Here is a 26,125-nt window from a genome sequence, read left to right as displayed (position 1 = left end):
TAAGCTCCTTGAGGGCAGGGACTGATGCCAATGTATATGTAAAGTGCTGTGTAAATTGACAGCCCTATATAAGTGCCTGTAATGAATAAATAAAATACATCACATGTCATGCAAAAAAAATCTAAAAAATCTAAAGTGAAGTTGTGTTACCCCCGCAGTGTCTTCCAAGCCGGGAACTTGTGTAAAAGTTCTGACTGTGGAACCGTCTGGGAACGGACGTCTGCAGGAAGATTTGGCGATGTTGGCAGATTGTGCGGTGCCAGCTGAGCTAAGGGTGAGTGTGTGTGTGTGTGTATGACCTATGACTCTTCCAGTATTTGTTATAGCAGAACTTCAAGAAGATGGCTACATATACCACACAATACACCACATTTTATGTGACCGGTTTACCTGCTAAAGAAGATCTCTAGGTATGGATTTCTCTTACGTTCATCGACGAACACATCGCTCCAGAAATCATAACTACTGGGTTATACTGCCTCCTCCAGGTGTAGGACTAGGCAGAACAAAAAAAAACCTGGCTACGCCCATGGGCCGTCCTCAGCTTGGTATATAACCCCCCCCCTCCCCCTCTGCTTTAGGTAATCAAATTTAATCTATCTAGTCAGGAGTAAGAACCTAGGCTCCCGGCTGGGATATCTGGTCCTAGCAAATTTTTCTCCTTCCTTTTTTAAATCTTTTTTTTGTTTTTTCTCTTGGGAGATCTACAATCAATTGCCGGGCTGAGAGCACACTTGTATAAAGTACTCGAAACCCATACTTGAGTAAAAGTACAAGTGCTCGATCAAAAAGTGACTTGAGTAAAAGTAATAAATTCAACATTTTTTGTACTTAAGTATTGCAAGTAGTTTTGTTTTTTTTTTTTTTTTAATTTTGCTACTCAAGTACTGAAAGTAAAAGTACAAGTACTGTGTTATGTAGTTATTAAAGAAAGAAGGAAGTCAAAAGTTTGAACATCATATTGTTTTTTTATTATTTCAAATGATTAACCTAAAGGACAATCACAATTCCTTTGGCTGTAACTTTTTGTAAACAAAAACAGATAAGGTATGTCCCTGCCTTTCCCCTTTAAAGCATCCCTCCTTCTCTTCCCTGCATGTTTTTTTTTTCTCCACAGCTTATTGGTGCGCAAAATCATATATAAACCAATGTGATATACAACAATATATTCCAATAATGAAATAAAGGAAGAGTGTATGAAATCAAAGTCAATAAAAAGTCCATATATATAATGCCATAATACCATATATATGTGACAAAACAAGATGAATATATTATCAAAGGTGCAGGAATCAAACAGGTGCTATTCCAAATAATAGGTGCAGACTCCCATCACCTTGTGGATTTCCCCCTTACCCGGCGGATGAAGGTCAGTGCAAAATAATATCCAAATAGACTCTTCCAGTGAAACAAAACTGCAAAACCTGTGCTCTCAACTTCCAGTGAAAAAAGCAAAATCAGCCTCTTACCAGAAAAAAGGTCTATGTACGCTTGTGACTCTCCTTGGTTGGGGGAGGTTCTCTTTCTCCTTAACAGCAGATATGTAGACCATTTCATTTATACATACAGTAGCATTTATTTTTGTATGCGCTGATTTACACATGACATTATACACGTTTTTAAACTTCATGAAACCTGCCATCTACTATTCTGGCAGTGGTAATTTTTATAATTGTAACGATGCAGCACAAAAAAAAAATATCGGAGTAGAAGTATTGAAATCATCGAAAAAATGTAGTGAAGTAAAAGTGGAAGTAGGAGAAAAAAATTCTACTCCAGGAAAGTACAGATACCGCCTTTCCGTACTTAAATACAGTAGTGAAGTAGTTTTACTTAGTTACTATACATCTCTGGCTGGGAGATGGGCTGGATAATCTAGATCCAGTGGTTCCCAGAGCCCATCAAACAAATACGTGCAGACCGCAGCTACGCGCTATGTCGGCCATGACATAGCCTCACGGACAGAGGCTGGCCCTTGAGTTAAACGTCTCGCAGGGTCGCGTACGATCAGGCTTGGGTCTGAGTTGCAGTGATCCCTTCGTCGACAGCTCCCCTACTTCGGTGGCGAGGATTCTGTCTGGGGCTTTACCAGTTGTCCCTAATCTACCACCCTGCTTTCCAGTCGCTGGCTTATGGCTTGGCTATTAAAAGCCAGGTACTGAGGTATAGAGGTTTTGTCTGGATCAGTGATCCCTACTATGATTAAGGCAAGGGAGTTCTCTTTCAGCAAGATATACCATCGTACGTGAAAAGCGTAGATTTCTTGGTGCGAGTCGATTGGCGCTCATCCTCGATCCTTTTCTGTGGCTTGGATATTAACCTTTCTTCAACGGGGCGTTGTTCAGAAGTTGGCCTTGAGTACCATCAAGGGCCAGGTGTCTGCCCTGGCAATCTTCCTTCAGTGACCCCTAGCCATGGACTGTTTAGTTTGTTCCTTCTTTTCAGGGGGTTCGACATGTTCCTCCACCTGTACGTACTCTTTTGCCGCCCTGGGATTTAAACTTAGTGTTTTCGCTTCTCAAGAAACCTCCATTTGAGAATATTTGGGAAGATTCCCTTGTTTACGTTATCCCAGAAGGTTACATTCTTGGTGGCTATTACCTCGGCCTGCAGGGTATCAGAATTGGTGGCATTATCCTGTCGCAGTCTCGATTTAGTGGTCCATAGGGATAAAAGTGGTTCTTTGTCCCTGTCCATCATTCCTGCCCCAAGTTGTCTTTGAATTCCATTTGAATGAGGACATTGTGTTGCCTTCCTTGTGTCCCAAGCCGGCTCATCCCAAGGAATTTGCTTTGCATACCTTGGATTTGGTTCCTCCGATTGGCGTGTATCTGGCAGCTACTGAGTCCTTTCGGAAGTCAGACTCTCTTTTTGTGGTTGCGGATGGACCAAGAAAAGGACTGGCCGCTCCTTCGGCTACCATCTCCAGATGGATCAGTCAGACGGTGTCTTAGGCCTATTCCAGTAAAGGTCAGGTTCCACCTTTCCGTTTCACGGCGCATTCTACTTGGGCGCTGGGTGCTTCTTGGGCCTTCCGTCAACAGGCATCAATATTGCAAGTTTGCAAGGTGGCCACTTGATCGTCGGTGCATACTTTGGCATCTGCGGATGCTTTTTTTGGCTGCAAAGTTTTGCAGGCTGCTGTTTAAGAGGGGATGTTCCCTCTTGAGGGGTGTTTTTCTTTAAACCTTTATTTTTTCAGATGGGGCTCCTGTGACCCGGTTAAGGCTCCGGTGTCCTGGTTAAGGCTCCTGTGACCCGGTTAAGGCTCCGGTGTCCTGGTTAAGGGCTCTTATGTTTAGCCTAGGGTTATTTTCCCCACCCCTAATTTTCCTTTTGGCACTGCTTTTGGACATCCCAGTAGTTTTAATTTATGGAGCGCTGTCCGTTGATGAACGAAAGAGAAAGTGGGATTTTTGTACTTACCGTAAAATCCATTTCTCTTGAGTTCATCAACGTACACAGCACCCACCCCTCTATGGAGTTCTGATACTTCTAATACTACTTGCTACTAAACAGATTACCTAAAGCAGAGAGGGGGGTTATATACCAAGCTGAGGATGGCCCATGGGCGTGGCCAGGTGTTTTTTGTTCTGCCTAGTCCTACTCCTGGAGGAGGCAATATAACCCAGTACTTATGATTAATGGAGCGCTGTGTCCGTCGATGAACGAAAGAGAAATGGATTTTACAGCAAGTACAAAAATCCCATTATTTGACACATAGTTACATTGGACTAGCTTGGAGCAATGTAACCATACCTGATGTATCCCTCTAGAACAGTGATGAACAACTTTTTGATGTGGGGGGGGCCTCCAGTGTGGCCCTCAACATCACCAATTCCATGGAGAGCAGACACAAGATAATCTAGCCTAAGACTGCAGACATGATACAAGAAGTAATCTGAGACTATGGACCTGATACAAGAGATGGTCCGAGACTGTGAATATGCTTTAGGAGTTGTTGCAGATTGGGGAGACTTCAGGTGACATTTCAAGAGACTGCTAGAAATCACTGCTATACCAAAGCAACAGGGAAGCACAGATCAATGTCTGAAGGGGCCCGAGGGCCACAGGTTGGGCACCAGGGCTCTAAAAACTGGAAATCATTGTATTGACATCACTACTCCCGTGATCTCCACTAGTTTCTGGATCCCATGTAGAGCGTCTACCTTACTGCATTTTGAAACACAGGAAGTCAGTCGCTGGGCATGGGCGCCGTTCAGACATTGCTTTGCTTTATTTGAATGAATGCAAATCATTCAGCATTCTCTAATTGGAAGAGGTGGAGAGCATGATGCAACTGCCCTGCCTCTCCACCTCGTCCATTTAGAGTATACTTTTGCTTTGCATTCTATGAGTGAATGCAATGTCTGAACGGCGCCCGTGCCCAGCAACTGACCTACTGTGCTCACAATGCAGCAGGGCAGTTCCATTGACTTCTATAGGTCTGTGTCCCCATGCTGGAGATAGAGAGATGGGCAGGATGTATATAAGCACCAGAGTGTGCATCTGTGGGAGGGTGGAATTCACTGAGCTCAGTGCAAAGCAGGGTAAGCAAGGATGAGTGTGCTTTGTTTTTAAAGCACCCCCCCCCCCCCAAATAAAAAATATATATGGCTTATGTAATGTATGCTGATTGTTTGAATAAAGTACCTTTTTACATTTTATTTAGCAGGCAGTACAATATTCTGAATCCGATAAAACATTTAAAGCAGAGTTCTGCCCCCCCCCCTTAAAGTTAAGTCAACAGCTACAACTACTGTAGCTGCTGACTTTTAAATAGTAGAACTTACCTGTCCAGGGAGCCCACGATGTCGGCACCCAAAGCCAATTTTCGTATAGTCTCCCGGGTGCCGCCACCGTCCAGGATGAGGGAACCCGGCAGTGAAGCCTTTCGGGCTTCATTGCTGGTTCCCTACTGCGCATGTGTAAAGCGCGCTGCACTTTGTAATTGGCCCAGCGGTGGAAGGAAGGGGGCCGAACTTCCGTGGGACATCGCTGTGGCGCTGTCTCCCAGGAAGTGAGGAAGGGTACCTGTCAAAAACAGGTACCCGTTCCCCCCTCCCCCTCCCCCCCCCCCCCCGAAAGGTGCCAAACGAGGCACCGGAGAGGAAGCAGATCAGCGGAGTTCCACTTTTGAATGGAACTCCGCTTTTAAGTTCAGTGCAGCCATGGCAACAGTACTCGAAGCTCTGTGTAGACCTAGAGAATGCACTAGGCTAAAGCTAGGGTGAGAGCACAGTCAATGTGAACATGGGAAAGGAGTTGGGAGTACTGATTTCACGTGAAAGATTGTAACTTTTGTCTTGAATACCTTTTCTGATAAATAGCAGTGCACTTTCCGGTATGTGCGTGTGCCTAGGCTCTTCTGTGCCTACAGTCTCCAGCTGGATATCTGCAGTGTGAGATCATCCAAGGCACTGTCTCCTCTGATTGCTAGTCTCAGGAGATTTGGTGATGTCACTTCTGTGTTGATCCCGGTTCTCCTTGCTGGAGGCTTTGACATGAGAAAGCAAAGCCCTGCCTCTACCAACATGGCTGCCTCCACGTAGAGACACAGTGCAGGACAAGGCATGGTAGGTCCGTAATGGGGAAAAGATCAGCTGCAGGGATGCAACAAGCAATTCTGGTAGTCTAGCTGTGTAAGTTCTCATGCAAAATTTAAGTGGCTGTAAACCCTTGGATATACTCAGTGAAGTGACTGGCCTTGGGTGATACACAGCGATTAAACCAATCCTCCTAGCGAAGTTGTACTTCCTTTATCTGCAGTCTTCTCTTCTCTACGTTCCTTCAAAGTGAAGAATTTATAAAGCTTGTCAGAGCTGTCAGGAAAAAAAGGAAAAAAATAAATTTAGTGCTCTGGATAGCCAAATATGAAAAAGTCACACCCCACTTGGGTTTTCCAGCATTTGAAAAAAGAATACCCCATAATATACAGTATTTAATTTAACATTAGCGCCCATTCACAAATAAGTTTCATTGTGTTGCGTTAATACACATGCATTATGGCATTAAAGTGTCACTAAACCCACATCAATAAACTATCAATAAATTCTGTATTACAGGCTATTCATACTCAGTCAGTATGAGATTTGTTTTCTGTATTCTGCAAAACACCTGGTTATTCCTGCTGCTCTCCATCTCCCACTTTTGTTGATGTCCCCAATCCAGCTAGGGATTTACAGCTGTGTTGGCAGCTCTGCACATGCTCTGTTTTCTGTGAGTTTTTATGCTGAGCATTTTCTCCCTATCACATCTGAGCTGCCCATGTGACTATAGAGTCACCCATGTGGGCGTATACACTGGTAAATGACAGCCCACTCCTTCTTCCATGCCCACTAACCAGCTTAACCCATAGGGGGCGTGATATTACATGTAGAATAATGGAGGCTTCACCTCCCTCTTATTTAAAGACACAGGCTGGAGACGCGTGACACAGCCTTTGACTGGCAGAAATCCACCCACACCAAGCATTTTATCATGTTGTACACTGCTGTCATGCTGGAATAAATGGCATCAAAAGGAAGCATTCGTGTGCTGCCTTTTCTTGTTATTTGGACACCATGGCATTGCCAAAGCCAATAGAGTTGATTATATATATATATATATATATATATATATATATATATATATATATATATATATATATATATATATATATATATATATATATATATATATATATATATATATATATATATATATATATAATATTTTTTTCTTTTTTTTTTTTGTATGACAATTTAAAACAGTTTATTGATATTTTTACTCTGTATTCCAAAGGCTGTTTATTTTTTATTTTGAACATTTGACCTGCAGCAGAGGACTAGAAGCTCCTCCTGCTTATGTTTCCCTGCAGACAGGCTGGGAGAGAGCTGGGTCATGTGACAGCTGTATATCGATTAGGAAAAAGTACTTGGATGTTTTTTTTTTCTTCTTAATTTAACCACTTGCCACCCGCCCACCGTTAAATGTCGGCGGAGCGGTGTGGCTCTCATTCTGGGATGACGGCGCCCCAGAACGGCCTCTCTCGCACGCCCACGGGGGCACGCAGTGCAGCGATTTTTTTTTTTTTTTTTTTTTTTTTTTTTTTTTTTCTGCGCCATTTCCTAGACCCCCATCTTGGTAAAGAGCCAATAACATGGCTCTTTACCCATGTGATCGGCTGTGTCCAATCAGAGCCGGTCACGTGTATATGAGGTAGTGCTGTTTATCGTCTCTCCTCGCCTCACACTGTGAGAGTGGGTGGTGAGGAGAGCAGATCAGCGGCTCCTCCTCAAAGGGAGAGCCTAAGACAGGTAATCAGGGCACTGATCATCAGTGCCCTGATTACTGTAAAGTAAGAAAACAGTGCCCATAAGTCACCCCAACCAATGCCCATCAGTGCCCATAGTGATGCCAGTTAGTGCTCATCAGTGCGGCATATTAGTACCTCCTCAATGCCCATAAGTGCCACCTCATCAGTGCCCATCAGTGCAGCCTATCAATGCCGCCTCATCAGTGCACATCAGTGAAGGCGAAAAATGACCTATTTTCAAAATTTACTCACAGAAAATAAAACTTTTTTTTTTTTTTCAAAATTTTCTGTCTTTTACTAAAAAAAAAAAATTAATTGACCATTTATTGATTAAGGCACAATGGATGTATACTCACAAACAACTGTGAACCACAAACTCCTCACAATCATCAAAGACAATATTGCTCAATCTGCTCCGCGTGATCCTTGCTTCAGGAAGACACCGTCGAGAACTATTTCGCTTATGTGTTTCGAGGGGTGTCCCTTCTTCATCAGACCCTAAATTGTCCTTTTAATGGAGTCTGTAAACCTGGAACGATCAGTGATCATGTGACCACTGTGATTGGCTGTCGCAGTGGTCACAAGACTGGGAGCTGGTCCCTTCGGCCGCCGACTGTTAGTAAGACCGAAAGCTGTCTTTGACTGCTCGGTCTCTGCTCGTGTAGTAAACGTGCTCTCAGCAAAAAAGTATTGGCTGGCCAGTGACGCATGTACACACATCCGCTGCACATACACTATATTGTCAAAAGTATTGGGACACCTGCCTTTACACACACATGAACTTTATGGCATCCCAGTCTTAGTCCATAGGGTTCAATATTGAGTTTGCCCATCCTTTGCAGCTATAACCGCTTCAACTCTTCTGGAAAGGCTGTCCACAAGGTTTAGGAGTGTGTCTATGGGAATGTTTGACCATTCTTCCAGAAGCACTTTTGTGAGGTCAGGCACTGATGTGGGACGAGAAGGCCTGGCTTGCAGTTTCTGCTCTAATTCATCCCAAAGGTGTTCTATTGGGCTGAGGTCAGGACTCTGTGCAGGCCAGCGAAGTTTCTCCACCCCAAACTTGCTCCATGTTTTTATGGCCTCATTTGGTGGAGGGGGGGGGGTGGTTGATTATGATGTGGAGTTGTTTTTCAGGGGTTGGGCTTGGCCTCTTAGTTCCAGTGAAGGGAACTCTTAAGTCGTCAGCATACATAGATATTTTAGACAATTTTATGCTCCCAACTTTGTGGGAACAGTTTGTGGATGGCCCCTTCCTATAGACACACTCCTAAACCTTGTGGACAGCCTTCCCAGAAGAGTTGAAGCTGTTATAGATGCAAAGGGTGGCCAACTCAATATTGAACCCTACAGACTAAGACTGTAATGCCATTAAAGTTCATGTGTGTGTAAAGGCAGGCGTATAACCTCTGTATGGCGCAAGCACCCTGGAGCCCCTTAACCTGCCTGGATGAGAACCCTGGGTGACAATTAACCCTTCTGTTTTGCTTTGTGTCTTTTTAAGGTTCTTTGCGGTAAAATTAAAGAAGTACTAAAGCACTACAAAATGCACAAGCTATCTATCCTTTGTAGCAAATAAGCATGTACAATGTATGTGATAGGCATACACCAAACAGTAACTTAAACACTTGACCTCCGGAAGATCCCCTTCCTTCATGACCAGGCCATTTTTTGTGATTCGGCACTGCGTTACTTTAACTGACAACACTGTACCTAAACCACATATTTGTCCTTTTTATTTTTCCCTACGCATAGAGCTTTCTGTTGGTGGTATTTGATCACCTGCGGTTTTTATTTTTTGCGCCTTTTAAAATATATATATATATATATATATATATATATATATATATATATATATATATATATATATATATATATAATATAGTAATGGCGGCGATCCGTGACTATGATATTGTGGACAGTCAGGACACTAGCAGAGACTTTGTCGGGACCAGTGACCCTAGTAGTAATTAGTGCTCAAAAATATGCACTGTTACTGTACTAATTACCCTGGCAGGGAATGGATTAACATCAGGGGTGATCAAAGGGTTAAATGTGTGCCTGACCAGTGCACTTTGGGTGAGGTGCTTGTACTAGGGGAAGGCATTGATCGGTGCCCCTGCTTAGCAGAGACACAGGATCCATATCTTTTGTAGTAACAGACCGCCGTTCTGCCTGTGTACCAAAGCATCAGATCAGCTCTCACTGTGTCTAATCACAGCTGGAGCGGCCCTACGGCGGTACGCACACCCTAGACCCAGAAGTGCAGGATCACATACTAGGTACGTGATCCTGCGCAGGAGAGTCGCCTTGGCGCCTTTTTTCTTCAGTATACGGTTGGCAAGCCATTAAAGTGGTTCTAAAGCCTTAAGATTTTTCACCTTAATGCATTAAGGTGAAAAACCGTCTGTGCCCCAGCGCCCCCCAGACCCCCCCCTTTTCTTACCTAAGCCCGATTCAAACCAGTGATGGGCACGAGTACAGCGGCTTCAGTCACTGTCTCTCTCCTCATTGGACAGATTGATAGCAGCAGGAACCATTGGCCTCCGGCTGCTGTCAATTAAGTCCTGCTGTCAGTGTCAATGGATGCAGTGGAACTCGGGAGCGAGTCCCCACGGGTGCCCCCATGAAAAGCGGCTTTCTGTGGGGGCACCAAATAAAGAGGAGGAGCCTGGAGCACCAGCGAGGGACCCCAGAAAAGGAGGATTGGGCAGCTCTGTGCAAAACCATTGCACAGAGCAGGTAAGTATAACATTTATTTTAATACAAAAAAATAAAGGTTTACAATCACTTTAACTTGGTTCTTCCTGGTGATGGAGTCTTCTTCCTTTTACCTTGGATTTCTCCAGACTTCTCCTTGCTTTTTGAAGTACTACACGACAACTTCTAGCGCTGCTGCTTTGTCTGGAAAACATGGTTGTGTCCAAGCCATTTTCCCTCCCCCCTACTTCCTGCCTACATCGCTTCCTATCCTGAGCTTAATAAACCAGTCCAACAAGTTTATTAGCATATACAGTAAGTAGGGAAGGCCCAGCTTAAACTTATATTTATGCTACAAAAATAGTCATAGAAACAAACGTTCTCACATAATGAATGGTCCTGCAGCACACTGCAAAAGAGCAGGTGTGTTGTGCCAATGCATGGTAAAGTATTTTAGCATGTGTTGCCACAAGGCAGAAGTGTGAATAGGCCCTCAATCAGCTTGACACTAGACCATCATGGTGCCCCCTTTTTTTTTTTTTTTTTCCTTCCCATTTTAGATCTAGATATGTGGCAGTGAACAGGTTAACCAATACACTGAGTCTTAGGGATGACATTGTGGTAAATGGACAAGCTTCTGGCTGTGCGTGTAGGCGGAGGACACAGTCTGAACCTGTTCTCTGCCTGGATTTCATGCTGTCTGCCATTTGTGTCCAGCGTACTCTAAAGAATGGCCTTTAATCCCATTTGTAGGTTAAACGAGAAACAGAAACACGGTATTTGTCGATTCCTCTGGGATTTCTGCAATTACAGAATAAGAGGCATTTTACCGCCACATGAGAGGGATTGACAGGAGCTATTAATGTCTTAGCAGGCCCGGCTGCCCTCTCCCTCCTGCCTTCCAAATATAACTCCTCTCTGGGAACAGAATGTGTTTGCCATGGTGATCCGGAGGTCTGGGTGTTCATTGATGTGGATGGACCGGCCTTCGGAAGGTCAAATCTGTAAACCGTCAATATTGGAAAAATGACTGCCTTTCTTATAGCAACCTGTTGTATTCAGCATTCATGTTTCTCTTTCGTTCTTTGATGGACACAGCTCCTGATCGTCTTAACGATTAGGTTATACTGCCCCCTACAGTAGTAGACCACCAGGCAGAAAAAAAGTCTGGCTACACCTATGGGCAGTCCCAGGGGATATACTCCCTCACTCTGCTGTAGGTGCTCCCATTTTTTTTTTCTGCCTAGTCAGGAATAAGGACCTAGTTTCTCGCTGGGATCTCTGGTCCTGGCAATTTTTTCATTTTTAGATAGTTTTTTTTTTTTTCCCTATGATATCTACAATCAACTGCCGGACTGGGTGACAGGCCAGTCTGGCCAGCGAGTTAAACGCCTCGCAAAGTCACGTACAAATGGGTCTTGGCCCAAGTCACAGCGTTCCTCCTGGCCGACAACCCCCCATTTCGATGGAGAGAAGGTTTTGTCTGGAGCGGTGCCTGCCCGGTTCTTGGTATGGTAAGTGCCCCCCCCCCCTCTCCCCCTGGAGGGTTTTGGGGTGGACCTGGGCCTCTCCATGAGATGGTCGGACCCCTGGGTTCCCCTCCTGCCTATTAGGCCCCCCCCCTCATCAGTCTGGTAGTCCCGTGGGCCATTCGCCCCCCCCCCACCTTCACTGATGCTGGGGTGGCTGTGGGGTGGCCTAGTCCTCCACCTGGGGTGGGGGCAGGGTGCTATGCTGGCAAGGGGGGCGGAGGTTTGCCATTGAAAATGGTGGCGGCCATGACAGTGTAGCCCTCTGGGCGGCGATTTAGGCAGGGGGGGCCCCTCCTCATCCCCTGGTGCTAACTCCTGGATCTTTTCACTTCCTGATTACCACACGTGGAGTGCAGATTATTCTGGTGGCTGCAGGTGCCAGCTTCTGCTAGGTGGTGAGTCTAGTGGGGTCCTCCCCCTCTGCTGAGGATCGATTTTTTTTTTTTTTTTTTTTTTTTTTTTTTTTTTTTTTTTTTTTTTTTTTTTTTCTTCTGTGGGGTCCCCCTATTGATTCATGGAGTCCTTAGAGCACATTTCCCCACCTGATCCCCTCTCCGAGGCTTTGGGGCCCTCTGGGTCCCCACCATCCATTGATGCACTGACTGCAGTCCTGGAGTCCTTTGTGTCCCAGTTGGAGGTGGTTTTTGGGCAATGGGCTAGCAAAAAGCACCCCCCCCCCCCGCCTTCACCTGCCTCCCCATCCTCATCTGTCTCTTCATATCCTGAATCTGATTCGGTGGCCGTGGATGTGGGTCACTCAGCTGGGTCTGCGACCACACGCCCGAAGCTCTCAGATAGTGAGGATGATTCCTCCCACTCTTGTAGCCGCGCACGAAAAGGCGCTTGTAGATGGACTGATTGTATCTGTGCGTGAGACCTTAAAAATTTTGGATGCGGTTCCCTTTTGGCACTCACAAGCCATCCAGAGCAGCAAAGGTGTTTTCTCTTCCCCTCCTATTTTGACAGAATTGTCGCTAAAGTGTGGGAACGACCAAAACCTCCTCTTGTGGTCCCTAAGTGATTTGCTATGCCGTACCCCTATTAAAAAGTGGACTGTTCCACCAATCTGGTCTCCAGATTGGACAAGACAACCATGATTCTGGTGGAAGAGACCCCGGCCTTTAAGGATCCGGCTGACAGGAAGGCCCTCAATATGTACACTGTGGCTGGTTTGGCACTGAGGCTGGTATCTACCATTGCATCTGTGATGCCTCGTTGGATGCCCTAGCCTAGTCACTAGGCTCTCTTTCAGCAGTGGTCCTTTGGTGTATTTTTTTTGGTTGAAATGCTGGTCTGCGGACCAGACTTTTAAAAAGGCCTTGACTGATCTTCCTTTTCAAGGAGATCGCCTGTTTGGAGCTACCCTGGACGACATCATTAAGGGTCTCACAGAGTGGCAGAGTACCCTCCTTCCGCAGGCTAGTAAGGGCAAGGATCCTCGTCGTAGACATGGGCCATCCTTCTCAGCTCATTAGAAGTCTTTTCGTTCCTCAGGGGCGTCTGACAAGGGCTCAGAGCCTTTCAGGGCCTCCTCAGGTGGATCCAAGCCAACTGGGTCTGGCCAAGTCGAGAGCGGGCTTCTCCAGACCCACAGACAAGGCTCCTTCAGCATGAAGATGCACCCTCACCCTTATCTGGGGTAGGGTAATGTCTTTGCTGTTTCCCGGACTTGTAGACTTCCCTAGTGCAAGACAACTGGGTCCAGGAAGTCATTTGGTCTGGCTACAAGATCGAGTTTCGTTCTTGCCCTCCTGAAAATTTATTTTCTTCCAACTTGCGTCTGTCCCCGACCACTTACAGGGTCTTTCTGGGGCAGTTACTTAAAAGAGTGATTGTACCAGTTGTGACATCAGAACGTTTTCAGGGTTTTTACTCCCAGGAAGGAAGGCAAGGTGCATGGGATTCTGCACCTCAAGGCGCTGAACTGCTTTGTACTAGTGCAGAAGTTCAGAATGGAGTCCATTCGCACAGTGGTGGCATCCCTGCATCAGGGAGATTTTCTTGCTTCTATCGACATCAAGGACACTTACCTTCACGTTCCAATTCGCCCTGGTCACTAGCGCTTCTTCCGCTTTGCTATGGGAGAGGAGCATTATCAGTTTGTGGCGTTACCCTTTAGTCCCGCCTCTGCTCCTCAGATCTTCACAAAAGTGTTAGCCCTAGTGCTAGCATTGTTACGCCAATGGGGGATCATGGTACTGGGCTACTTGGACGAACTCCTTCTGCGAGCGAGTCTCCAACTGCTCTGGTGGAAAACCTGGAGATCACCATACGAACTCTGAGGGAGTTCGGCTGGATTTGGAATTTTCAGAAGTCTGCTCTGGTTCTGTCCACAAAGCTGGACTATCTGGGTCTGACTCTGGACTCTTAGTCAGAGTGATCCTTCCTCTGGACAAACTCCAGAAACTGCAGGCTGCAATTTGTCCCCTTCTGTCCAGCAGATCGTCATCCCTCCTGACTTGCATGCAGGTGCTGGGCTTGATGGTGTCTACGTTTGAGGCGGTTCCGTTTGCAGAGTTCCATATGAGGTCCCTGCAAATGGAGATTCTGGGCAAATGGGATAAGAATCTGCAGTCTCTGTCCTCCCCTTGTATTGAACAGTGGTCACCATGGGTGCCAGCCTGTCTTGACCTTCCTTCATCCGGGGGGGGGTTGAGCACTGTCTTTTAACGTTAACGGTCCTTGGCCACACACTCCCTGGTGCGTACTTTTCTTCAGGGAGTTCAACACTTGGCTTCTCCAGTGCGGTCTCCGTTGCCATCTTGGGACCTCAATTTGGGTCTCTGTCCTCCAGAAGCCTCCTTTTTGAGAACCTTTCAGAGATTCCCCTGCTTACACTGTCCCAAGAGGTGGCCTTTTTGGTGGCTATCACCTCTGCGCGCAAGGTGTTGGAATTGGCGGCGTTATCCTGTCGTTCACCTTACTTGGTGGTTCACAGAGATCAGATGGTTCTTCACCCCTGCCCATCGTTCCTTCTAAAGGTTGTGTCTGATTTTCGTTTGAATTAGGATATTGTGTTGCCTTCCCTGTGTCCCAGGCCAAAACATCTGAAGGAAATTGCTTTGCATGCCTTTGTGGTCTGGGCGATTAGGGTGTACCTGGAAGCCACAGAGCCCTTTAGGAAATCAGACTCACTATTTGTGCTCAAGGATAGGCCTTGGAAAGGGTTGTCCGCTTCCTCTGCGACCATCTCCAGATGGATTAGACAGACGGTGGTTCAGGCCTATTCCATCAAGGGTCAGGTTCCTCCTTTCCCGGGCAAGGCACATTCTACATGGGCGCTCAGTGCCTCCTGGGCTCTCCGTCATCAGTCGTCGGTGATGCAGGACTGCAAGGCGGCCACCGGGTGGTCGGTGCACACTTTCACAAAGTCCTATAAAGTAGATGGGTTGGCATCTGTAGATGCTTCTTTTAGCTGCAACTAGTCCTCTTTGAGGGTGCATTGGCTGTAGTTTTAACCCTGGGAATTTCTTTTTCACTGTTCCCACCCCTCATGTGTAACACTGCTTTGGGACGTCCCAATGGTTAAGAAGATCAGGAGCTGTGTCCATCAGTGAACAAAAGAAAAAATGGGATTTTTGACTTACCGTAAAATCCATTTCTCTGATTTTCATTGACTGAAACAGCACCCTCCCCTCTGTCTCTGTGGAGTTGTAATTCTTCTGACACTGCTTGTAACAAAACTGAGTGTAAAATATATATATATATATATATATATATATATACACTGTCAAAAGTATTGGGACACCTGCCTTTACATGCACATAAACTTTAATGACATCCTAGTCTTTGTCTGTGGGGTTCAATATTGAGTTGACCCACCCTTTTCAGCTATAACAGCTTCAACTTTTCTGGGGAGGCTGTCCACAAGGTTTAGGAGTGTGTCTATGGGAATGCTTGACCTTTCTTGCAGAAGCGCATTCAGGAACTGATGTTGGAGAGAAGGCCTGGCTAGCAGTCTCCGCTCTAATTCATTCCAAAGGTATTCTGTTGGATGTAGGTCAGGACTGCTTTGTGCACTGATGTGCAGTCATGTTGGAACAGAAAGTGGCCATCCCCAAACTGTTCCCACATAGTTGGGAGCATGAAATTGTCCAAAATGTCTTGGTATGCTGACACCTTAAGAGTTCCCTTCACTGGAACTAAGGGGCCAAGCCTAACCCCTAAAAAAAAAACAAACCCACACCATAAACCCTCCTCTCCTCCAGCAAATGATTTGGACCAGTGCACAAAGCAAGGTCCATAAAGACATGGATGAAGGAGTTTGGGGTGGAGGAACGTGACTGGCCTGCAGAGTCCTGACCTCAACCCGATAGAACACCTTTGGGATGAATTAGAGCGGAGACTGCGAGCCAGGCCTTCTCGTCTAACATCAGTGCCAGACCTCACAAATGCGGTTCTGGAAGAATGGTCAAACATTCCCATAGACACACTCCTAAACCTTGTGGACAGCGTTCCAAGAAAAGTTGAAGCTGTTATAACTGCAAAGGGTGGGCTAACTCAATATTGAACCCTATGGACTAAGACTGGGATGCCATTAAAGGTTCATGTGTGTGTAAAGGCAGGTGTCCCAATACTTTTGACAATATAGTGTGTGTATTGAGAGAGAAGATATAATATTGCAGCAAACAGGTAAACTCTGCCACTGAGATTTCATGTTTGTGCAGGTCCTATGAGTTTAGCGATGACTCAGTTGCAGTATTTGAATGCACTTTGCACATCTCATTCAGCCCGCTCAATTACCTGTTAAGCGGTGCCTCTATATAACGAGCCGCCTTTTCTATTTTTAATCATACAAAATCTAAAAAAGAAAAAAAAATTAAAGCCCATTTTCCCTAAATTGCCTTTGCGATTACAGCGGCATTGTTGTGTGTATAATACTTCTGTCACGTTTCAGGAAAGTCACACAAGTTAATAGCGTTGTCGGTAATTATGCTGTTCATCGTTATAAATGCACTTCAGACCTAATGCTTCCATTTTCCTGTCACTTTCAAATGGCGCGGATAAGGTTTGTTATATCTGGGAATATAGAATGTTTTTCTCCTCGCTCACGCACACAAGACATGTTTTCATTGTTATTTTCTCCTTTTACTGAGCTCTAATTTTAGTTGTTCGTGGAAGAGCAGGTTAACATGTATTGGTGGCGTGCAGCATCTGCACTGTTTATGTAATCCTCTTTTGTGGTTTTCACGTGTATGCATTGGCCATCCAATCAGATCTTTAGCTGTCTTTTTTTTTTTTTTTTTAACCATGAAGTTTTCAACTTCATATGCCCTATAGATATTTTAAAAGGCGGCCTGTTGATTGTCTATCACTGGTGGTTTGGAAATCCATTTGGCGAGCCAAAACTTGACCAAAGGTGTTGGTAGTTTGGTAATCTAGTTAGCACCATGACCTTATTTTGTTTGCACAAGGCGCACTTTTTGCGTGCAGTTTTTAGGTCATCCCTAAATTGGTGTGGGCTTCTCTGGGTGCTGGTTAGTCAGTTGGCTTACACCCATTCAGGCCAGATAAGGCTCTTTGCTTTCTTTTATACGGCCCTTGGGGTCCTATTTCTCCCATGGACACCAACAATGGGGCTCAGTTTCTCCCACGGACACCAACAATGGGGCCCAGTTTCTCCCCACGGACACCCAACAATGGGGCCCAGTTTCTCCCCACGGACACCCAACAATGGGGCTCAGTTTCTCCCACGGACACCAGCAATGGGGCTCAGTTTCTCCCACGGACACCAGCAATGGGGCTCAGTTTCTCCCACGGACACCAGCAATGGGGCTCAGTTTCTCCCACGGACACCCAACAATGGGGCTCAGTTTCTCCCACGGACACCCAACAATGGGGCTCAGTTTCTCCCACGGACACCCAACAATGGGGGGGCTCAGTTTCTCCCACGGACACCCAACAATGGGGGGGCTCAGTTTCTCCCACGGACACCCAACAATGGGGGGGCTCAGTTTCTCCCACGGACACCCAACAATGGGGGGGCTCAGTTTCTCCCACGGACACCCGCAATGGGGCTCAGTTTCTCCCACGGACTCCCAACAATGGGGCCCAGTTTCTCCCCACGGACACCCAACAATGGGGCTCAGTTTCTCCCACGGACACCCAACAATGGGGCTCAGTTTCCCCCACGGACACACCCAGCAATGGGGCTCGGTTTCCCCCCACGGACACACCCAGCAATGGGGCTCGGTTTCCCCCCACGGACACACCCAGCAATGGGGCTCGATTTCCCCCCACGGACACACCCAGCAATGGGGCTCGGTTTCCCCCCACGGACACACCCAGCAATGGGGCTCAGTTTCCCCCCACGGACACCCAGCAATGGGGCTCGGTTTCCCCCCACGGACACACCCAGCAATGGGGCTCGGTTTCCCCCCACGGACACACCCAGCAATGGGGCTCAGTTTCCCCCCACGGACACCCAGCAATGGGGCTCGGTTTCCCCCCACGGACACACCCAGCAATGGGGCTCGGTTTCCCCCACAGACACCAGCAATGGGGCTCGGTTTCCAACCCCCCCCACGGACGCCAAGAATGGGGCACTATTCCTTCCACTTACACCGTTGAGGTATTGTTTACTCCCACTGGCTACAGTCTGGTCCCCCTAAAGTCTGAAGGACGTTAAACTGGCCCTTTTTGTTTAGAAGTTTTGGAGACCCCTGATCTAGCCCTTTCCTCCCCTTGCTTGTGCCTTTCATTCATTAGAGTTAATTTCTTTCGATCGTAGAGGCTCAGAATCACATGTGAGTGTGACCTAAGCCAGTCTGCATGCACCTGTAGCCTGCCTAGGAACACCTCCTCCAGATGGATTTCCACCCATTAGGGCATTTTGATATTTGCATAACTCCTTCCAACAGCCAGCACACTGCTCTCATCAGGGCTGAGATATCCTGAGAGTGCTGAGGCAGGGTACTGTGATTTCAGGAAGCAATGTACAGCACCCTGCTAGCCCCTCCCACTAGATGATCTGCCTGCATTGAATAGAGAAACTCAGAGACCCAGTAATGACATCACTGAGCTAAAATAAGGTATCTAATGAAAACGGAAACGTTTTTTTCTTAAATCTCATTGGCATGTGGATGAGGGAGAAAAGAGAGAACCAGGGAATGACAAATATAAGAAGATTAAACTTCAGCTTTAAGCTTCTTTGGAGAGATTGACTTGAATGGTTTAACACTGAACATGGGAGCAACTTTTTAAAAAGTAAAATGGAAAAATTTGAAAAATACTGGCATGGGCTGTAATGTTCTGCACAGGAGACACTATATACAGTGGGGAAAATCATTTTCTCTTTCGTTCATTGACGGACACGGCGCCTGATATTCTTAACCATTGAGTTATACTGCCCCCTATAGGAGTAGGACATGAATGAATGTGATTTGGCTTGTTGAGCGTTTTACAGCTACAAGCTTCAAGCAGAAAATTGCACAGGTGTGAACGGGCCATAGTGTAGTGTGCTATGGACGAGCCATATTCCAGAACGTGACCCTTTAACATAGTGCCAACATTTTCCAATGTACTTTGCAGAGCATTAAACCTGGTGTGGTGTGGTTTGATCACATTCCCTCTGTTCTCAGCTGCATAAGAGATGGGGGTAAAGCAGCAGAACATTGATCTTCCCTGTGAATGGCTGTACAGGGGGGAGGGGCATGTATGGACATGTCTGATCATTGGAGGAGAGCAGTCGGAGTTTCCAGCATAGCTAGAGAACTGACTACGCTGTGCTCTCATGCTTAGTGTGGTCCGTTTGCAGTAGGAAAGCAGAGAGACTGGCAGGAACACCAGGGATTTCACACAAAGGAAGCAAAACAAAGAACAGGAGACTTTCCCATACAAGAACATGGTACAGCAGCCCCCGGATCAGCAATAGGAAATGTTGGGTTTACATCTTCTTTAAGGTGTTCTCCATAATTGCCCATGTATTGTGTGTGTATTGCTTTGCAGATGGGTAGTACAGTATAGTGCTCAGATTAAGCTTATTATACTTGATCATATATAGATATAGATAGATAGATAGATCATTTTATTATTAATTTTTTATTTTTTTTTAACCACTGGAGTGTCATGATGGTGTCCATCCTTAACTGACTACCTTTTGATACCCCAATGTTGGTGTGGTGGTGTGGCATTATTCTGGGACTTTAATACAAAGTAACATTTTTTTTTGAAGTGTTACTAAACTCAGGAGCCTGCATTCAGGAGCCTGCATTCACTATATCTGGTCTCCCCAGGAGCCTGCATTCACTATATCTGGTCTCCCCAGGAGCCTGCATTCACTATATCTGGTCTCCCCAGGAGCCTGCATTCACTATATCTGGTCTCCCCAGGAGCCTGCATTCACTATCTCTGGTCTCCCCAGGAGCCTGCATTCACTATCTCTGGTCTCCCCAGGAGCCTGCATTTACTATATCTGGTCTCCCCAGGAGCCTGCATCCACTATAATACAATTATTTTAGTAAATATAAACTGCTAAATACCTTTTCTCATCAGCAGTATATAGCAGTCTTGTGACTTCGATAAGTGTCCGGCCGAGCACTGGTTAAAGCTTATAAGAGGAGTTTTCATTCTCTGAGGCTGCATGACCCCTGACTTTCTGTCTGGACAGTGCTGATTGGCACTGTGCTGATCACATGCACTCTCCCAAAAAAACTCACTAGCAATACACACCAAACTGAGCATGTGCAGTGTCCCCAAGGCTCTGTACAATCAGGAGATGAATTGAGGACAGTAAAAGAAAGGGAGGATCAGAGAAGACAGGTTTAAACAGCCTATTTACACAATGCAGATGATTAACCCCTTAGGTTCCACAGTGAGTATAACAAGCATGCTTTACTGCATATACAGACTGATTTTACTGTTGTGGGTTTAGTAACACTTTATCCTCTTCCATACCAGGCCAAATCTGGCACTCCGCTCCTACATGCAACAATCCATAATTTTTTTGCTAGAAAATTACTCAGAATCCCCAAACATTATATGTTTTTTTAACAGAAACCCTAGGGAATAAAATGGCGGTCATTGCAACTTTTTATGGCACACGGTATTTGCGCAACAATTTTTAAACGCGTTTCATGAATTTGAAAAAAAAAAAGCACTAAAGTTAGCCCAATTTTTTTGTATAATGTGAAAGATGTTACACCGAGTAAATAGTTACATAGTTACATAGTGTTACATAGTAGGTGAGGTTGAATAAAGACAACAGTCCATCCAGTTCAACCTGTGTAGGTGTGTGTGGCCGTAACCATCTCTCATACCCCTGAATGTTCTGATCCTTGAGATGTACGTCTAAGAGTCTTTTGAAAGCCACCATACTACCCGCAGAAACCACCTCTTGTGGTAGAGAATTCCACAATTTTGTAGCCCCAATAGTAAAGAACCCCCTGTGTTGCCGAAGGTTAAAACTCCTCTCCTCTAATCGCATTGTATGCTCTCTAGTCCTCATGCAATCCTTTTGACTGAATAGCTTTTTTTCTATGCTGAGATCACCATTGAGATATTTATAAATTGCTATCATGTCTCCTCTCAGGCATCTCTTCTCCAGGGAGAATAAATCAAGCGATTGCAGACGCTCTTCATAATTAAGGTCCTCCAATCCCCTAATTAGTTTAGTTGCCCTTCTCTGGACTCTCTCCAGCTCCAACACATCCCTCCTGATATTGCTTAGTCTATCCTTAACCATGACTCCCAGATCTTTTTCCATTTTTGATTCCCCCAAAGGTTTGATACACCCTAAAGTGTATTGTACTTTTATGTTTTTAGTCCCCAAGTGCAAAACCTTACTCTTCTCCACATTAAACCTCATTTGCCATGTCGTTGCCCACTCTGTGATTTTGTCCAGGTCATCCTGTAGGATATCTGCTTCATGCTGTGCAGTTATTGCCCTGCCCAATTTTGTGTCATCTGCAAAAACTGATATCGAACTACTGATCCCGTCCTCAATGCTGTTTATGAATAAATTGATTCCTAACATGCCAATAGATACCTAACATGTCACGCTTTGAATTGCACACACTCGTGGAATGGCCAAACTTCGGTACTTAAAAATCTCCATAGGCAACTTTTTAAAAATGTTTACAGGTTACCTGTTTAGAGTTACAGAGGAGGTCTTGGGCTGGAAATGTTTCTCCCGCTCTAACGTTTGCAGTGATGCCTCACATGTGTGGATTGAACGCTGTTTGCATATGTGAGCATGACGTATGTATGCGTTCACTTTTGCATGCGGGGACAGGGGCACTTTTTTAAATTTTTTTTAATTTTGTTTTTTTTTATTTTTACACTTTCCCTTTTAATTATTATTATTATTATTTTTTTTTTTATCACTTTTACTCCTATTACAAGAAATGTAAACCTCCCTTGTAATAGGAATAGTGCATGGCAGGTCCTCTTTATGGAGAGATCTGGGGTCAATAAGACATCAGATCTCTCCTGCAGGCTGGAAAGCCTGAGATTAAAAAAAACAACAAAAAAAAAAACGATTTTGGCTTTCTAGCCGAGATCACGGAAGTATTTACAACTGCCAAGCTGGGCGTGACGTCCGAGAGTAATAGAGACTGCCGGGGACCATCTGGTCCTCTGTATTTTCTATGGTGTACTTCCGCCGGTGGTGGATTCCTTCTCCGGCTAGCCGATCGCACGGCCGAGCCGGTAGAAGCACCAGAGGGTGGCGGGAGAGGCAGGATGTCCCCTCCCGCCGCCTGTAAGAACAATCAAGCGGCTGAACAGCCGCTATGATTGTTCTTACAGTGCAGGGAATCGCTGGCTAAAAAAAAGGTATCTGAATGCCTGCAGCTGCACCCATCATTCACATATCTTCACTCAAAGCCCAGGGCGTCATGACTTCCAGTGGTATGGAAGTGGTTAGGTGATTCTTTATAGGAAATTCAGTAGTAGTACATTGTTTGTTTCTGATATACCTGACCTCTGTTTTGCTTCTTTTCCTATAGGTGGGGTTCGGTGAACTGCCATTTGATAGTACAGATAATTTCTGCAGTTACCCCGATGTTTGTTTCCAGATCCAGGGTTACAACTTCCTGTGCCACAAAGTAAGATTTGATGCAATTTTATTTTCCTCTTGGGTAGAAAATCTCATTTGCAGACAATTAAAATGAGTGGTTGGGTAAAGACAGATTGAGGGTGATGGTGGGGATCTGACCAATAACCCTACTAACATTGATAGCTACCGCCTGTCCCTGTTAGACCTTTGTAACATCAGTGATTTTATATTACTGCGTTTATTTTTTACAGCCGCAATTCTTCAGTTCAATAAACTGGTAAGATTCAGTTTAATAGGTTAGCGGGAAGCTAGGGGGCGCGTGCGCGCCGCCGCCCCCATTTGGCAGCGGGTACTGGCAGCGCCAAATTAAAAAAACTTACAGCATTCAAAACAGCCAAACTTGGCGTTTTCAGCCGTCTTCCTTCCTAGTCTGCGGACTCCGGTTATGCTACTGGCGGGTAGCCGCATGATGTCAATCCCGCGCATGCGTGCGGCAGCTGCCGGTCACGGCACAGGACTCTGAAGGAATGGCACAGGTGGCCGTTTCTTCAGAGCGCATGCACAGATGAGCGTTTTTTAGCTTTTTTTTCACGTGTAGCGTTTTTTAGCTTTTTTTTTTCTTTAGCAAAACTATACTCTGACAAAAGCTTATCGCCCAAAAACGTTGATAAACGCTGAATAGCCACTGTTTTTAGCGTTTTTGGGCGTTTTTCAGCTTTTATCAGAGTTTTTACAGCTGAAAAACTCCTCTCAAAACCCACTAGTTCTGAACCCACTAGAAAACGCCCCAGCCAAAAACTGCTAATAACTGTCTATGTGTGCATGGAAACATAGGATAACATGCGGGGGAGTTTACTGGCTGCAGAAAAAAACGTTGGACACCAAAAACAGCCGCTGTAAAAACGTCCCGTGTGCATGAGGCCTAATAATATCAGTACTGATCATAATAATAATATCAGTAATAGTAATAATAATATCAGTACTGATCATAATAATAATATCAGTAATAGTAATAATAATATCAGTACTGATGATAATATCAGTAATAGTAATAATATCAGAACTGATAATAATAATATCAGCAATAGTAATAATAATATCAGTAATAGTAATAATAATATCAGTAATAGTAATAATAATAATAATAATATCAGTAATAGTAGTAATAATATCAGAACTGATAATAATAATAATATCAGTAATAGTAATAATAATATCAGAACTGATAATAATAATATCAGTAATAGTAATAATAATATCAGTACTGATAATAATAATAATATCAGCAATAGTAATAATAATATCAGTAATAGTAATAATAATATCAGTACTTATAATAATAATAATAATAATAATAATAATAATATCAGTAATAGTAATAATAATAATAATATCAGTAATAGTAGTAATAATATCAGAACTGATAATAATAATAATATCAGTACTGATGATAATATCAGTAATAATAATATCAGTAATAGTAATAATAATATCAGAACTGATAATAATAATAATAATATCAGCAATAGTAATAATAATATCAGTAATAATAATATCAGTAATAATAATATCAGTACTGATAATAATAATATCAGTAATAGTAATAATAATAATAATAATAATAATAATAATAATAATATCAGTAATAGTAGTAATAATATCAGAACTGATAATAATAATATCAGTAATAGTAATATTAATATCTGTAATAGTAGTAATAATATCAGTAATAGTAATAATAATAATAATATCAGTAATAGTAGTAATAATATCAGAACTGATAATAATAATAATATCAGCAATAGTAATAATAATATCAGTAATGGTAATAATAATATCAGAACGGATAATAATAATAATATCAGCAATAGTAATAATAATATCCGTAATAGTAATAATAATATCAGAACTGATAATAATAATATCAGTAATAGTAATAATAATATCTGTAATAGTAGTAATAATATCAGTAATAGTAATAATAATAATAATAATATCCGTAATAGTAGTAATAATATCAGAACTGATAATAATAATAATATCAGCAATAGTAATAATAATATCAGTAATAGTAATAATAATATCAGAACTGATAATAATAATAATATCAGCAATAGTAATAATAATATCCGTAATAGTAATAATAATATCAGTACTGCTTTGACTTTAGAAGAAGGTGGTAGGCCTCAAAAGCTTGTCCTGAAAATGTAACTTAGTGCAAAAAAAAAAGTTCTCAATTATTTTGTGATGAGATTAAAATATTTACTTTGCAGAACTAATAAAATGCTTCTAATTGTATATTTAATGGAGCAAAGCGGAAGACATCAGAAAAGTTCATGGCCTCGATGTTGCTGAACAGCTGGAGTTTAGAGGTTGTACATGGCTGCTTTATTTAGCGCAGCAGACGAATTGTTTAATGTCAACATTTCTTACATTGCAGTCGTTTTTCTGTGGCCGGAGCGACTACTTCAAAGCTTTGCTGCAAGATCACTTCTGCGAGAGCCAGGAGCTGCAGAGCCAGCCCAGCATCCCGGTGATTACCCTGCACAACATCAACGAGGAGACCTTCACCCGCGTCCTATACTACATCTACAGCGATGACACCGAGGTGATCACCCTGCAACCGCCGTGACCGATTGAATAATACTGTCGCCCCCCAGAATGCCTGTGTTGGTCTGTAGTGCAGAGTAAAGGAGAGCAGAGGCTTTCACCATTGTGCTGCTGCTCCTTCATTGGCCAGATTCCGGGGATGGGTCTTGGGAAAGCCATTTTGATCAGCATCACTTTAGTCTGCAGGGAGGTTCAGGACAAAGCTGTGTTGTCTGGTAGATGTTCCTGGATCACACAACATAACTGGAGGTGAATCTGTCCCTTTTCACATATTTTAATTAGTCATTTTGTTGGGAGTTCACCATTAGCATTAAGGCCTCATGCACACTGGACGTTTCCAAAATGCCTGTAGAATGCTGTAGGTGTAGATGGAGTTTTTTTCAGCTTTTTTTGCAGTAGCGTTTTGAAGCTTATTTCAGCTGTGGGTTTTTTTTAGCTTTTTATTTTTTTTTAGCAAAACTAAACTCTCACAAAAGCTTATGGCTGAAAAAAGTGGATAAAGACCCAATAGCCACGTTTTTTGGCATTTTTTTAAACTTTTATCAGAGAGCGAATTAACAGCTGAAAAATTCCTCTCAAAACCCACTATTTCTGGGGGGGTTTTCCAGCCAGAAAATGCCCCTGCCAAAAACTGCCGATAGCAGCCTATGTGTGCATGGACACATAGGATAACATGCTGGGGAGTTTACTGGCTGTAGAAAAAAAAAATCTGACGCCAAAAACAGCAGCTGTGAAAACGCTCAGTGTGCATGAGGCCTCATAGATGATTGGTCGTTACAGGTACCGCATGATTCTCCTTCCTTGGATGCAGCTGTGCTATAGTTCACACCAGAGCTTCTGTTAGAAATCATGGGGCCCTGTACAACCCAGCTGACAGGAACAGCGAATCAAGCCTAACAGGTGGCTCCAGCCGTTTGAATAAACCACTAATCTGTACAACCAGAATACCCATGAGAATGAGGCCCCTTAGTAATGTGGTGTTTTTTGGGG

General features: G+C 44.1%; 1 protein-coding gene across 1 annotated transcript in view; it reads left to right on the top strand.

The window, feature by feature from the left end:
* The window catches only part of ABTB1 (ankyrin repeat and BTB domain containing 1), a 65,840-nt gene that overhangs the window by 26,212 nt on the left and 13,503 nt on the right, over positions 1-26,125 (top strand). The window contains exons 8-10 of the mRNA XM_082265180.1: positions 159-274; positions 22,476-22,574; positions 24,966-25,133. Of these exons, the coding sequence (XP_082121306.1) occupies positions 159-274; positions 22,476-22,574; positions 24,966-25,133 (383 nt within the window). The remainder of the gene's footprint in view (positions 1-158; positions 275-22,475; positions 22,575-24,965; positions 25,134-26,125) is intronic.

Source organism: Pelophylax lessonae (assembly GCF_965119305.1).
Source record: "Pelophylax lessonae genome assembly, chromosome: 8".
Taxonomy (NCBI): Eukaryota; Metazoa; Chordata; class Amphibia; order Anura; family Ranidae; genus Pelophylax; species Pelophylax lessonae.
Note: the sequence above shows the minus strand (reverse complement) of the source record. Positions and strands in the feature narration are given on the sequence as shown.